The sequence below is a fragment of the Papaver somniferum genome, chromosome 11, assembly GCF_003573695.1.
Source record: "Papaver somniferum cultivar HN1 chromosome 11, ASM357369v1, whole genome shotgun sequence".
Taxonomy (NCBI): Eukaryota; Viridiplantae; Streptophyta; class Magnoliopsida; order Ranunculales; family Papaveraceae; genus Papaver; species Papaver somniferum.
In genome coordinates this window covers 5975938-5989431 of record NC_039368.1, presented here as the reverse complement: position 1 = coordinate 5989431, position 13494 = coordinate 5975938, and the positions used below count along the sequence as shown (strand labels likewise).

Genomic DNA, 13494 nt, shown 5'->3' with positions numbered 1-13494 from the left:
CTGGCCTGGCTAAGTGGAAAATCTTACACTTAGCCAGGAAAGTTTTCCCCCTCCATAGTGGGTGCTTAAATGGCGAACTCTTTGGTTTGCCACACCCATAGGAAGGGGCCTAAGCGAAAGTTGCAAATTGTTTTTCTTTCAGCCTAGTAGTTAGGGGTAAGCATTTGGCCCGTAATCCGAAAATTTAACAGGGACAAACCGTTCATTTGCGGATGGATGCCCGGACCGTTCGTTAATAGGTTTGATGCGGATAGAATTTTTGAAATCCAACGTATAACGGATCGGGCTCGGATGTAACCTCCAAAATCCGTTGAACATCCAAATCCGTTAAATTAAGGGCATTTATATAGTTCTAGAAAATACTATGGATCATTTAGGAATTTTTAAGATGTTTGCTTGGGGTGTTGTATATCACATTTTTATATTTGTATACATATATAAGATATGTAGGTTTTATAAGGAGTCATTTGTGTTAGCTTTATTTTCTTTACTATAAATTTTAACTAAAACAAATTCATTGGATTATCCGCATCCAATCCGTCCATCCGTACATTGGATGCTAATCCGTTGGATATGGATTGGATGCGGATTCCAAATTTCAAATCCATAGTGCAATGGATTGGATGCGGATGAGGCAAAAACCGGTCCATACCGTCCCATGCTCACCCCTGCTAGTAGGGGTGTGCAACGGACGGACGGTTGCGGATTAGGGGTCATCCACAACCAAACCGTCAAAGCTGCGGATTTGAAAAATCAAACCGTGACCGGCCCAATCATCCGCGGATTTTACATCCGCGGATTGTGCGGTCCGGTTGCAGATTAACCGCGGAGTAGGGATAAAAAAAAAAGAGATCTGGGTCTGTCTTTGGCATCGTGTTTTTAGTTGGTAGTCGTTACTACCGTTGCGTAAAGCCTAGTGGAAGCTCATTTAAGGTTTTACTTTACTATTGAATTGAATTGGAAGCCTAGTGGAAGCCGATTTAAGCCTAGTGGAAGCCAATGCTATTGAATTGGGGTCTGGGCATGTCTTATGTTATAAGGTTTTACTTTACTAACCTACGGTGCGGGTAATCCGCGGTTTTCAATATTCAACCGCACCCAAACCGCTAAAACGTGCGGATTTGAGAATCCCATCCGTGTCCGGCCCATACGTTTTGCGGTTTGGGTGAAATCCGTAATTTTACGGACGGATACGGGTCAAATCCGCGGTTCCGGTTTTTATGCTCACCCCTACCTGCTAGTAGTAGACCATTTTTACACTGCCATAGATGCCCAAGCATGGGCCAGGCCCAAACTTTAACATTAGCTGCTGAGTAGAGTTGAGCGATTCCGATCCCAAATTACTCTCACACCGAAACGAATCTGTACAAAATCTCCCTCTCCCCAGCCCTCTCCATTTGAGTCATTTCTCTTTCCTTTTTTTTCCCGCCAATGTCAATAGCGATACCTCCTCCTAGATCCCGACGAAAGGTATCTTCTCGCTCACAAGGAGTTTCCGAAACATCATCAGCACGGTAAATGTAATCATCTCAAACCCCCAATTTCAATTTCTCACTATTTATTTGTTTCAATCAATAGCTTTCAGTAAACCCTAATTTCAATTTAGGGTTCAGTAAACACAGTTCATTTCATAGGATACTACAAGTAGTGTTGATTTCGCTAATAGTCGTAAGATGTCTCAACGAATCCGCCGTGTACTTAATGTAGCTGAAAAGCCCTCAGTAGCAAAAGCAGTATCAGAGATTTTATCATTTCCAAGACAACCTAGCAAGAGAGAAGGTCGATCACGTTATAATAAGATATATGAGTTCGAGTATACGATTTGTGGGCAGCTATGTCATATGTCTTTCACATCTGTTACAGGGCATTTAATGGAAATGGATTTTGAGGAAAGGTATAGGAAATGGGGGTCATGTGACCCTGTTAATCTTTACGAGCTTCCGATTCGTAAGTTTGTTCCCGATGATAAGCTGGATATTAAGAGAACATTGGAAGAAGAAGCTAGACGCTGTGATTGGCTTATACTGTGGCTTGATTGTGATAGAGAAGGAGAGAATATTGCATATGAAGTTATTGATGTTTGTACTGCTGTAAATAATAGACTTCAGATATCGCGTGCAAAATTCTCTGCTCTCATTGTTGATTATATCGAACGCGCGGTGCAGAATCTTGTACAGCCTAATAAAAATATGGCTGATGCTGTGGATGCTAGGCAAGAGATTGATCTCCGGATCGGTGCATCATTTACTAGGTTTCAGACCATATTGTTGAAGGATTCATTTGTTATTGATGTATATGATGGGAATGATGGTCGTAATATGGTTTTAAGTTATGGTCCTTGTCAGTTCCCCACCTTAGGGTTTATTGTGGAACGTCATTGGGAGATTCAAGCACATGAACCCGAAGAGTTCTGGATGATCAATTGTTCTCATGCTTCTGAAGATGGAACTTCTCATTTCAATTGGATGCGTGGTCATTTGTTCGATTATACCTCTGCTGTTATTGCCTATGAAATGTGTGTGCAGGAACCGACTGCAACTGTAGTGAATGTTAAGGAGCAACGGAAGTTTAAGAATCCTCCACATCCTTTGAATACCATTGAGCTTGAAAAACGTGCATCTCGTTACTTCAGAATGAGCTCTGAACATACAATGAAGGTGGCTGAAGATCTCTACCAAGCTGGTTTCATTAGTTATCCTCGCACAGAAACAGATTCATTCTCTGAAAAGACTGATTTGCGTGGGATTGTGCAACAACAACAAGGGCATCCTGTATGGGGAACATATGCACAACAACTTCTGGATCCTGGGACAGAGCTTTGGAGAAACCCTAGTAATGGTGGACATGATGACAAAGCACATCCACCTATTCATCCAACAAAATTTTCTGCTGGGGAATCAAATTGGACTCAAGACCACCATAGAGTGTATGAGCTTGTCGTCCGCCATTTCCTTGCCTGTGTATCTCAACCTGCTGTGGGAGCTGAAACTGTTGTGCAAATTGATATTGCGGGTGAATTATTTTCTACAACAGGGCGAATGATAATAGCGAGGAACTATTTAGATGTTTACCGATTCGAAAATTGGGGAGGTTCTGTCATCCCAAAATACGTTTTCGGACAACAATTTATGCCGACATCGTTGACTCTTGATTCTGGTATCACAAGGCCACCGCCTCTTTTAAGCGAAGCTGATTTGTTGAACTGCATGGACAAGGCAGGAATTGGTACAGATGCAACTATGCATGACCACATAAAAAAGTTGCTCGATAGGTGTTACGCTACGAAAGATGCTAATATGCGGTTTTCTCCTACAACTCTTGGTGAGGCATTAGTAATGGGATATGATGATATGGGATACGAGCTGTGGAAACCCGACCTTAGAGCAAAAATGGAACTTGGTATGAAAGCAGTGAGTGAAGGGAGAAAAAGTAAAACTGATGTGTTGAAGGATTGTTTGGAGGAAATGGAAACCTGTTTTAGGGATGCAAGGTTAAAGAAAGAAGAACTTTTAAAAGCCATGGGAATCTTTTTTGAAAGGTCTAATCGTGCTGGTGGAGTTGACCAACATATTGGTGGAGAAGTCGTTAGGCGTTGTCCTGCTTGCAATGAATCTGATATGGTACTGAGGCAGAAGCAAGATGGTAACTTCATGGTTGGATGTTTAGGCTACCCACAGTGTAGGAATGCTGTTTGGCTCCCAGGTTCCATATTAGAAGCAGCTGTTACCCCTCAAATCTGTACCTCGTGTACGCCAGCTCCAGTTTTTATGATCCAATTCAAGTTCCGTCGGATGGATATACCACCAAACTTTGATGCCAACCATTTGGGTTGCATTGGTGGCTGCGACGATATACTTAGACAATTGAGAGATATTTGTGGAACAGGTTCGCGCAGCAGTGTTTCTAGTGCTCCAACTAGAGGGAATGGTCGAACTGCAGCTTCTAACAATACTCAAAGATCTAACGCAACAACAAGTCAGGGCCCTGTTACATGTATGCACTGCAGGCAAACAGGACATTCTTCAAATGAGTGCCAAACCAGGATGCCACGTCCCCAAGCTTCTCAGTCTCGCACGAGAAACCCTCAAAGAGGAGAAACTTCAGTAACCTGTGACAAATGTGGAGCTCCATGCCCTTTACGAGAGGCTAATACAGAAAACAACAGGGGAAGAAAGTTTTATTCATGTCAATCTCGTGAGTGCAACTTCTTTAAGTGGGCTGATAGTGTCGATACAAGAGCTGGTACAGAAGATTTTGGCAGCAGTCGATCAGCATCATCTAATACGTCCTCAGCCGCAAGGAGGGGTGGTCGGGGTCTTGGGCGTGGGCGTAACAGTGGCAGGGGTGGTAGCGGTAGTGGGGGTCGGACCAGCAGAGCAAGAGCTGCACCTACAGGTAATATGTTTGTGTCAGCATCTGGTGAACCCATATCTAGAGGTATAAGATGTGTGTTTTGTGGTGAATCGCACTCGGCTAGTGACTGTCCAACACGAGCCGTTAGATAAATTTTTTCCCCATCATTCTCAAGACTGTTGTGCCTGTGCCTGCTTCATGGTTATATTTTGTAGCTTTCGTTGCTAGGGTGATGGAAGCATTGTCAGACTGTTGCTGTCTTTTAATCTTACTTACTGTTGCAGTAGTTTGTTGCTTTATAAATAGAACCTTAGAAATCTCTCTCAATCTTTTATCCTTGTTTTTCATAACCATAATCAAAATCAAACTACTAGCAACACAGATATGAATTAGTAACTATTCATGAGTAAAAACTTCAGCAAACACTAATATATATATTTTTCAATATAGTACAAGTTTTTCCATATGAATGGAAGTGTTCTTGATCTACACAGTTAAGCCAAGAAATACTCAACTATACCATCTATATATTGTGGTTTAACAATCACGAAAGCTCAAAAAAGGAAGAAGAATGAAACGAATAAGTCAGGAAGTTAAAACATGTCATTTGTTACAAACCTGTTTTGTTTTAGAGGATATTACATTCCTAAATCAGCACAACCCTCCATTAGAATCCAATGAAAAACAGAAATACAAGCCATACATAATACACAAGTAAAAGACACCCCGGAAAAAAGAAAAAAAAAATAGAAGAAGAAGAAGAAGCAAAGTCATCTTAAATACAACAAGCAGTACTCCTGTTTTTGTTTAGTCATGATCATTTTGCAGACAACATCTCATAAGTGCATGGAATCAATGTGTTTGCTCAGTTCCTCCAGTTTCTTCATCCTCAATTTTTCACTTTCGCTGACAAGCTGCTTAAAGAAAAGAAGATGACATAACATGGTATCAGAATTACGTCAAAATTAGGCAAGCAATACGAAAAATATTTTTGTTTCTCCTTGCAAACTCACCTCCATTAATCTCCCAATTAGTTGAGCTTTCACCTTGTTCTTTTCGTTAAATGCTTCGAGTGCATCTTTGTATTCCTTCTCCTGTAATTCGTCGAAATTCATTTGTCAGGTTGTTAAGCAAAATTGGTCATTTTAGAAGACATACTACTGGAACAAAATCATCATATGACAAAGAAACAAGGCCAAGTAATTTCACCTTCTTCTGGCAGGTCTGACCCAACGGCTTTAGCTCTTTGTTTACGATATCGATCTTCTTCCTAACCGTAGCAACTTCCTTCATTGTTGGGTCTGTCAATGATTCAAGTTCCTACATAATTTTGCAACAGCAAAATTGAATTCACCTTCAGTAACAAGTAAATCGACACATACAGTTGAAATTAAATTTTGTTGATTGTTTGTGTATTCGTTCATACTCAATAGTAATCTATAACAGGCAGATCGAAATTGACACATGATTTCGGAATCTTGCCAATAACAGGACCTCTAATCTTGTTGAATTTCCACCGAAACATCAATTAACTTCTTAAAACTAAAGTTTCTGAACAAAACTAACTGTCAAAAACTCAATAGAACACCAAACACATGAATATTTTCAAACACAAGTCATGAATTATTCACAGATCTTATACTAATCAAAACACATACATGAATATTATTATGTTAGTATGAGAAATTTGTAGATATAATTGAGCTTGTGTAAAAATACTTACTTCTCGAATCTCTGCCAAACGTTTAGTTTCTTCTTCAACACGACCCAACTGAGCTTGAACTTTCTGGCTAACCTCCATTTTCTTCTTCTCAATCTCTTCTTCTTTGAGTCGGAAAGTATTCAAAGCTGATCTTGACATCTCTTCATCTTTAACTTCTATTGATTGAATATCCACACTGCTAAAACTGCTACTTATATTGCTACTCGTGGTCTGAAGCTGAGCCTGTTGATGTTTTGGTGTCTGCATCTTCTCTTCTTCAATACCTCTGCTGCAACAACAACCCTTGCTTGTTCTTACGATTTCTGCAATTTTGGAATTCTCTTTCTTTTTTTCTTTGGTAGTGGTGGTCTTTAGATCTCTTTATATTCAACTAACCAGCTTTATTTTAACTTTCGCTTTTAGAATACTGATTGATGGGTACACTTTCTTCTGTGCTAGGTGCTCATAAACTATGTTAAGAGTTTTTTATCTTTCTTTTAAAGCTGGCTTAAGCCAGCCATGCCAATTGCCAACTATCTAAATTTCCTGACAAAATTTACAGATATTATTTCTTTTTTATCTTTTGGTATGGATCCTATGGGTAAATTACAGTGCAGGCATGATGAACTACACTACAAAAAAAATAAAATTTGTGGAAGTCCATAGATGCCTTCTGCACAAGGTAATTATCATTGCTCATGTGGTCTTGACCTACACCATCTTAAGTCGGCTAGCAAAGCCAAGTTGGTAGTGTGGTGCCGATTGTTTACTTACACAAGTCAACCAGCTCTTACACCTTGCTTATCTCGATCTGATTCAAGGTCCGTCCGAGTCAGATGTCCGACCTTTTGTTTTATCACTTTTCAAGATTTGTCCGAGTCAGATATCTAATCGTTTGTTTTATCAGTTTTCAGATGTCTGACTCGAGATCAAATCTAGCTTCTGATTATGAGATATTTGAGTTATTTTGTACCAAACACGATGAGCATATATCTAACCACATTTAAAAGTTTTCTATGATTAATGATGAGTCAGATTCGAATGAGTTATATTCATACGAGTCAACTGAGAGACGAGTTATATTCAGACGAATCAACTGAGAGAAAAGAAATAACCAACTTGTACTCTATTTTCACCTAAATCTTCTGATATCTACAACGTTTATATTTTTATTCGTCATCTGATTTTCTGCGGCGAGATCTTTTTAGCTTTTCTCTACCTAAAATCTTAACTCCACCGTTAAATCTTCAATTTCATGGGGGACTCAGAATTTCTAACCTCATTAGTTAAGGTCACAACACCTGGCCGATAAAATTCTTTGCATTTGATTACCGGAATATTAATGAAATTTGGCTAATCCACCGACTACATCACCAACTTTTTGTTATATATGTCAAAACAAATCAAGATAATCTCTCTAACTTGGGTTATAATTCTTCTCATTTTCTGTCTCCCAAATTGTTTTAAGCTTCCAATATATCAAAAGTCCAAATATCTTCTTATCTGTCCAAAACACCATGCATGACACAAAACGTCAGAGACATCATATCAACATATAGATTCTCTGCTAAGAAAACAGTTTCCATTACATTCTTATTTTATGCAAAAAAGTTGGTGAAGAATCCCATTTATCTATCTTGTTTTGTGAGGTAGTTATATGATTTGTTTTTCTTCTTGAGTTTGGTTGGTGGTTGTGTTGGCTGTTCAACTAACAAATACAGTTTTCCTACCACTAACCCAACTGACAGTCTGACACAACCCAAAAAAAAACAACTATAACACAAATTTATAAATCTTATAACGATAGAAGAAAGAAAGTGCTCCATTAAGCAGCAAATATCTTACTAGAATTTATTTTTATTTAATTTAGATGGTACAAAAAATCATTGTTGCCAATTATTAGTCATATATTCTCTGTTTATGTTCAGATTTAATCAGGGAATTTCCTATCTCTGCAGCAATCTAAATCTAAAGGCAGTATATCATCATTTTTGGTTAGATAAAAAATGTCCATTAAATATGGTCTTTGACAAACAAAAAAAAAAACACTTATTAATGACGCAGGTCTGAGTAATCACTATGTAGCCCCAATAGATTCCTATCTCCTCCTCTTTAGAGATGTGATCAGAGCCGTCAGGAGTATCCCAGATATTAATGTAATTTTCTAATACGGAAGCCGGGAAGAAAAAAAAAAAAGCCTGATTATAATGTCATTGCATTAATATCAATTATCTAAGTTCGAAATTTTTCAATAATAAAGCTTTATCGATCGATACAGAAAAAGTATCCGCTGGTGCGAAGTCTGGCAAGCTATTTTTTCCGGTTTGCAATATTTTCATTTCTACGGTCATCTTCTGCTCTTTGATGTTTACTATCTTAAGATGGACAAGAAGAGATAATCTGTTGAGAGGTCTAGATACAAACTGGTACATATTCATTTTCCCTTGAACTAGTTGAACTGAATTACAGATGTATTATGCTTTAGGTATACGTCTTCTTCATAGCTTGTGTAGAGTAGACATTAAGGGCTCTCACCCATACATACACCTACACTAAGGGTATGGAGAATGAACCTTAAATCTGAAGAGACAAAGCTGAGAGAGATAGACAAAGACAGACAGGAGGAGAAGAGAGTGCAGGCTGCATAGTGCGTTCCAGCTTGGACTTGCAAGGAAGAATCCTTTTCTTTCTTTTGCTTTCTTTAAATCTTGCAAAGTAAAAACAATCTTGTAATCTCCTTTGTAGTATGCATGACCCATTCCTTATGTTGATTTATTATGGAGATAGTCAAGAAGTGCTACTTAGATATTCTTCTGCATTGCTATTATTACAACTCCCTTATTAATGCTCTGCCTTCTTTTCTCCATCTCTTTTTAATTGTGGACCTCTAAATGGAATAAACAACATTATCATTCGGATTTGATGTTTTATAGTCACTAATCACATTTGATTATCATTTGGACCGTCCAGATATCGATCGAACGGTGGGTACCTTTCGTTCGTTAAATGTCATCATCGCGCATTCAACACAGGATATCCAACAACTATGTTTTCCTCTTGACAAGTTGGTCCTTGTTTCCATTTATTTTATTTTTCCTTCTCCTTGTGGTTTTTTGATGATTGGAGTACGAGCTTTTATGCTAGTTTTGGAGTTGTAAAGTTTGTGCATCTTTTGCTCAACTATAATTGATTAAGCTGCTGCCATTGAGCAACAAAGATATTTCGGTATATTTTGTTGTGGGGTCTTTTGCCGTGCACAAGTGATCCTGTGTCACGATTTGGTGGTGCTTTTCAACCGCACTCTAGTGCATGCCAATATGCCAATGATGCAAATTAGTGCTTGTATTATTTTTACATCAAATGACAAAAGCTAAAGGTGACTGACCGTTATTAAAAAAACTTCCTCACGCGGAATGAAATCAACTCTTAATTTGTTCTCTCTTGAAAAATCATTTTTCAGTTTGATTTATATACTGTCTAATTCGGTTGCAAATGACCTGTTAAGAAATCTTAAGTACTGTTTAACCAGATTTTAAAAAAGTAGGCCTCCTAATTAAAACCTACTAGCAAAGAATGCAAAATCTTAGGTACTGTTTAGAAGGGATCCAAGGTGTAGCTGTCTGTAATTTTTTTCTATTTAGGAACCAACTAAAGATTCAAGATAAAAAAAAGTCTCTATGATTCTTCTCACCATCCCTCCTCTATACAGCGGGTGTGACCTGGATCATCAATTTGCTTTGCTTTTCAAGTCTCCTTCCCACCCATTACTGGTCCCCAAGCATGGACCAGCTAATTAGAGGTCATTCAAGCTTCTTCATCCTTCATCTGTGGAAGCAAGTATAGGTCGCTGAATCCAAATGTAGGTCCTAACATGACTCCTTTCTCTTTTAAACTTTGTTGGGCTTTTGAAGTCCAACCCAACTGACTGATTGTAGCATGAGATGATTTATCATTTACTAAGTAGGCCCATATGATTGTCTACATGGGCATGATTATGATTATAAAACTGGCTGATTATGCATGCATTTTGCGTATGAGTCTTCATTTGTGGAAGTATAGGTCGCTATATCCAAATGAACTATGATTTTGGGCATACTGAAATCTTATTAGGCATACTGAATAAAGACAAAAAAGGATGTGAAATAACAAAATCAGAAATCCCCTTAACCAAATTTTTTTTAATGGCAAATCTATCCTTTATGTATTAGTGTTAGTAATCTGGATTAGTGATTAAAACTTTTGTTTAGTGATTAAGATAATTTTCAGAATTATAAAGGTTTGTTTAGATGAAAAATTCGGGGAAAAAAAATATCAAAGTTTTTATTGAGAAGGAGAGAAGGAGAAAGTGAGAAAAATTTTCTTCTTGATTCAATGGAGGATGAAGAGGATATTCTTCATCTAAAAAACCTAGGAAAATACATATCAACTACAACAATGATCCAGAAATGTCTGATTTCTTAGATTGTGAGAATGATTTTATACAAACTCAAACTCAAGATGATGATTTTTATGAGCCAAATCCTTATGATGAATACATAGATGAGGAACCCAATGCTTCTAACACACATGTACACTTCTATTTTATGTTTAATCTCACTTTTGTAGCTTGAAATCATCAAAAAATTGTATTTTTCATCATGGTTCGGCGAACCAGGACTATGTTCGGCTTAAAAATATAAGCCGAACCCACTAAATTGATGAACAGTTCGGCTAGCTGAATTTGTTAACGTTATACGCCGAACCTTCATTTTCCAACTTCCAACCTATTTGCAAGATCCTAGTTCGGCTTATATTAAAGTCTAATAACAAGCCGAACTTATTCCTGAGAGTTAGGTTCGGTTCTCACTCTAAATATGGTAACAGCCGAACTATATATTTTTCCAAGTTCGGCTCATATTCAAAAAATCACATCAGCCGAACATGATACTGATTTTCCATGAAACACTTAAATTCATACACATTTAGAGGTTAGGCTTTTTATTACATATGTTTTCTATTGTACAGCCTTTTCATAGGATGAACCAAACAAAAAAAGTGGAAATTACTAAAAGTGTTAAGAAAGTGAAGTCTAATGATGGAGAATACGAAGGTCCATATTAAACTCATTCTAATATCTTATCTTCAACTTCAAGATAATGAAAAGACAAACACAAATCAAAAAGAATGAGGTCATTCCGACATCGGACGAAAAAGTTATGGCCAAAACAGGATCGAAAAACTTGAGTGTGCAAAGAGAAGGTTCGGCTGATAACTCAACAACACGAGCTAGCCGGACCTAGAGACTGCAAATCAATATTTTCGAAGTGTTTAAAGAGAGAAGTTCGGCTTGAAAGTGATCTAATCGAGTCATCCGAACCAGACAATCACCTGGGTAAATTTCACTTCTCAGGTTCGGCCGGGAAGGTTTGCAAGGTATTAGCCGAACCTGACACTGTTCTGGGACGTATTCAATACACATTTTGGGCCTCGGCTAAAAATTGACATTTACGATTTAGCCAAACTGTTCATAGACACTTTCAGGGTGAAATTTCAAGAACAGTTCGGCTCAAAACTCAACTCAATTATCAGCCGAACCCGCTACTGTAACCGTCAAAACCCCTAAGTTTTTAGCAATTTAACCCATTCAATCCATGAAAAACAACAAATAAAAGATTGGGTTTGTAGGGAATACCTTCTTATCCTCATTTCAGTATTTGGAGCTTCAAATGGTTGAATTTCCGATTCAATTTCCGGTTCAATTATAGTTTTTACACCTTTATCTTCAATTGGTTCTTCTTCTTTAATTCATGGATTGAAAGAGGATTTAGAACACCTGACGTTTGCTTTTTTCTTTGTACGATCCATTATATAGTTCAATTTAACCCATGATCGAACTTTCACGAATTGATAATTAATTATAGTGATGAAAAAAAATCTGAGAGAAAAAGAAGGTGGTTTAGGTGAAGGAAGAAGAAGAGATGTTTAGGATAGTTTATTCTTTGATTTTAGGTTCAAGGGTATATAGGTAATTGAATACCCAATAGACACCCCTTATAAGGTCACCTAGGATGGGAAAACTATTTTATATGCCTTGAAAGTTTTTGGTATGCCTAAAATCATAGTTCATCCAAATGTGGGTCCTAACATGACTCTTTTCTTCTTTAAACTTTGTTGGGCTTTTGGAGTCCAACCCAACTGATTACGAATGATTTTTTGGGGACCATTTTTCTATTTTTCGTAAGACATTTAGAAGTAAATCTAGGTCACCCCTTATCTAGATATTTATATTAATACCTAAACTACCCTCCTGATTAATTTTGGGTAATGATTAGTGAAATCATTAGTGAAATGATTAAGCTAAAGAAGTAGAATTATTGAGAGAGTAAAGTTAGAGAAGATGAAGAAGAAAAACATGAAAAAAGTTTACCAACCATAATCGGAGGAAGAACATTTGGGTTATCAGGTATGCTTCAAACTTAGATAATGTTGGTTTAATTGCTCCAAACTTTCAAAAAAATGAAATTTTTTATGTAGATTTGGGCCAGTTCGGTTACCATATGCCAAGAACATGTAACCACCTGAAAGTGTAGTTCGGTTACGTTTTCCAAACACGCAGGTTACCGAACTCGCTCGTTAATGGAAGTTTTGGACGTACAGTTTAATGTTCGGTTTGCCTGCAATGTAACCGAACTTTAGGGTCTAGAAGTTCGGTTGCTTTGCAAACAATAACTAACCGAACTTTACGTGAAAATAAAATTTTACCAACTGTACATAGTTCGGTTGGTTCGCAAACTTTTATTCAAAAGCGTATCTAACCGAACTCACCGATAAAAAAAAAAAGGTTACAGTGCTATATTCGGTTACCTAGTATAAAATGGTAGGTGACCGAACTTTGAACTTAACAATTTATTTGGGTACATATTGTGTTTTCGGTTACATATAAAATTTCTCTACCAACCCAACTTAAAGTTCGGTGATATCCTTATTTTGCGAAGGAACCGAACTTATGGACTTGTGTTGTTCTAATACAAGGAGTTCGGTTAAAAGTATTTTTTGCGAATCAACCGAACTCTGAGTTCGGTTGAGAAAAAATTAATTCGTGATAACCGAACTTTTTGCGACGAAACCGAACGTTTTGCGACGTACCCGAACTAAAAGTTCGGCTGAGACTTGTTTTTTGTGACGTAACCGAACTTTTCTCTGGAAAAACCCTCTATTAAACCTCTCTGCAACTTCCATTTTCAACTCATTTTGATGATTACTTCTCATTTATTCAACCAAAAACGAATGACAAGTAATGGGTTTGTGAGAATATCTTTGTTAATGTTTTAAATTAAGCTATATATATAGAGGTGGTGGCGGTTGGTGGTGGTGGTAATCGGAGGTGGTGGTGGTAATCGGTGGTTGGTGGTGGTAATCAGCGGTGGTGGGCGGTGGTGGTGGCAGGAGGTGGTGGTGGT

General features: G+C 37.7%; 2 protein-coding genes across 3 annotated transcripts; one reads left to right on the top strand and one right to left on the bottom strand.

The window, feature by feature from the left end:
- Positions 1 to 1432: 1432 nt before the first annotated feature.
- Positions 1433 to 5117, top strand: LOC113322215 (DNA topoisomerase 3-alpha-like). The gene has a single exon (XM_026570261.1). It carries the CDS (start codon positions 1674 to 1676, stop codon positions 4503 to 4505), a length of 2832 nt encoding a protein of 943 aa, XP_026426046.1. The 5' UTR covers positions 1433 to 1673; the 3' UTR covers positions 4506 to 5117.
- LOC113322216 (ankyrin repeat domain-containing protein 30A-like) lies at positions 4926 to 6489 on the bottom strand. 2 transcript variants are annotated; one of them, XM_026570262.1, is made up of 4 exons: positions 6077 to 6489; positions 5563 to 5673; positions 5367 to 5447; positions 4926 to 5270 (listed from the first exon to the last, which is right to left on the bottom strand). In XM_026570262.1, the coding sequence occupies exons 1-4, from the start codon at positions 6320 to 6322 to the stop codon at positions 5190 to 5192; spliced, it is 519 nt and encodes a 172-aa protein (XP_026426047.1). In that variant the 5' UTR covers positions 6323 to 6489; the 3' UTR covers positions 4926 to 5189. The 2 variants fall into 2 exon arrangements, with proteins under 2 accessions (XP_026426047.1, XP_026426048.1); XM_026570263.1 differs by having other exon boundaries at positions 4935 to 5267; positions 6077 to 6481.
- Between the last annotated feature and the right edge of the window lie 7005 nt (positions 6490 to 13494).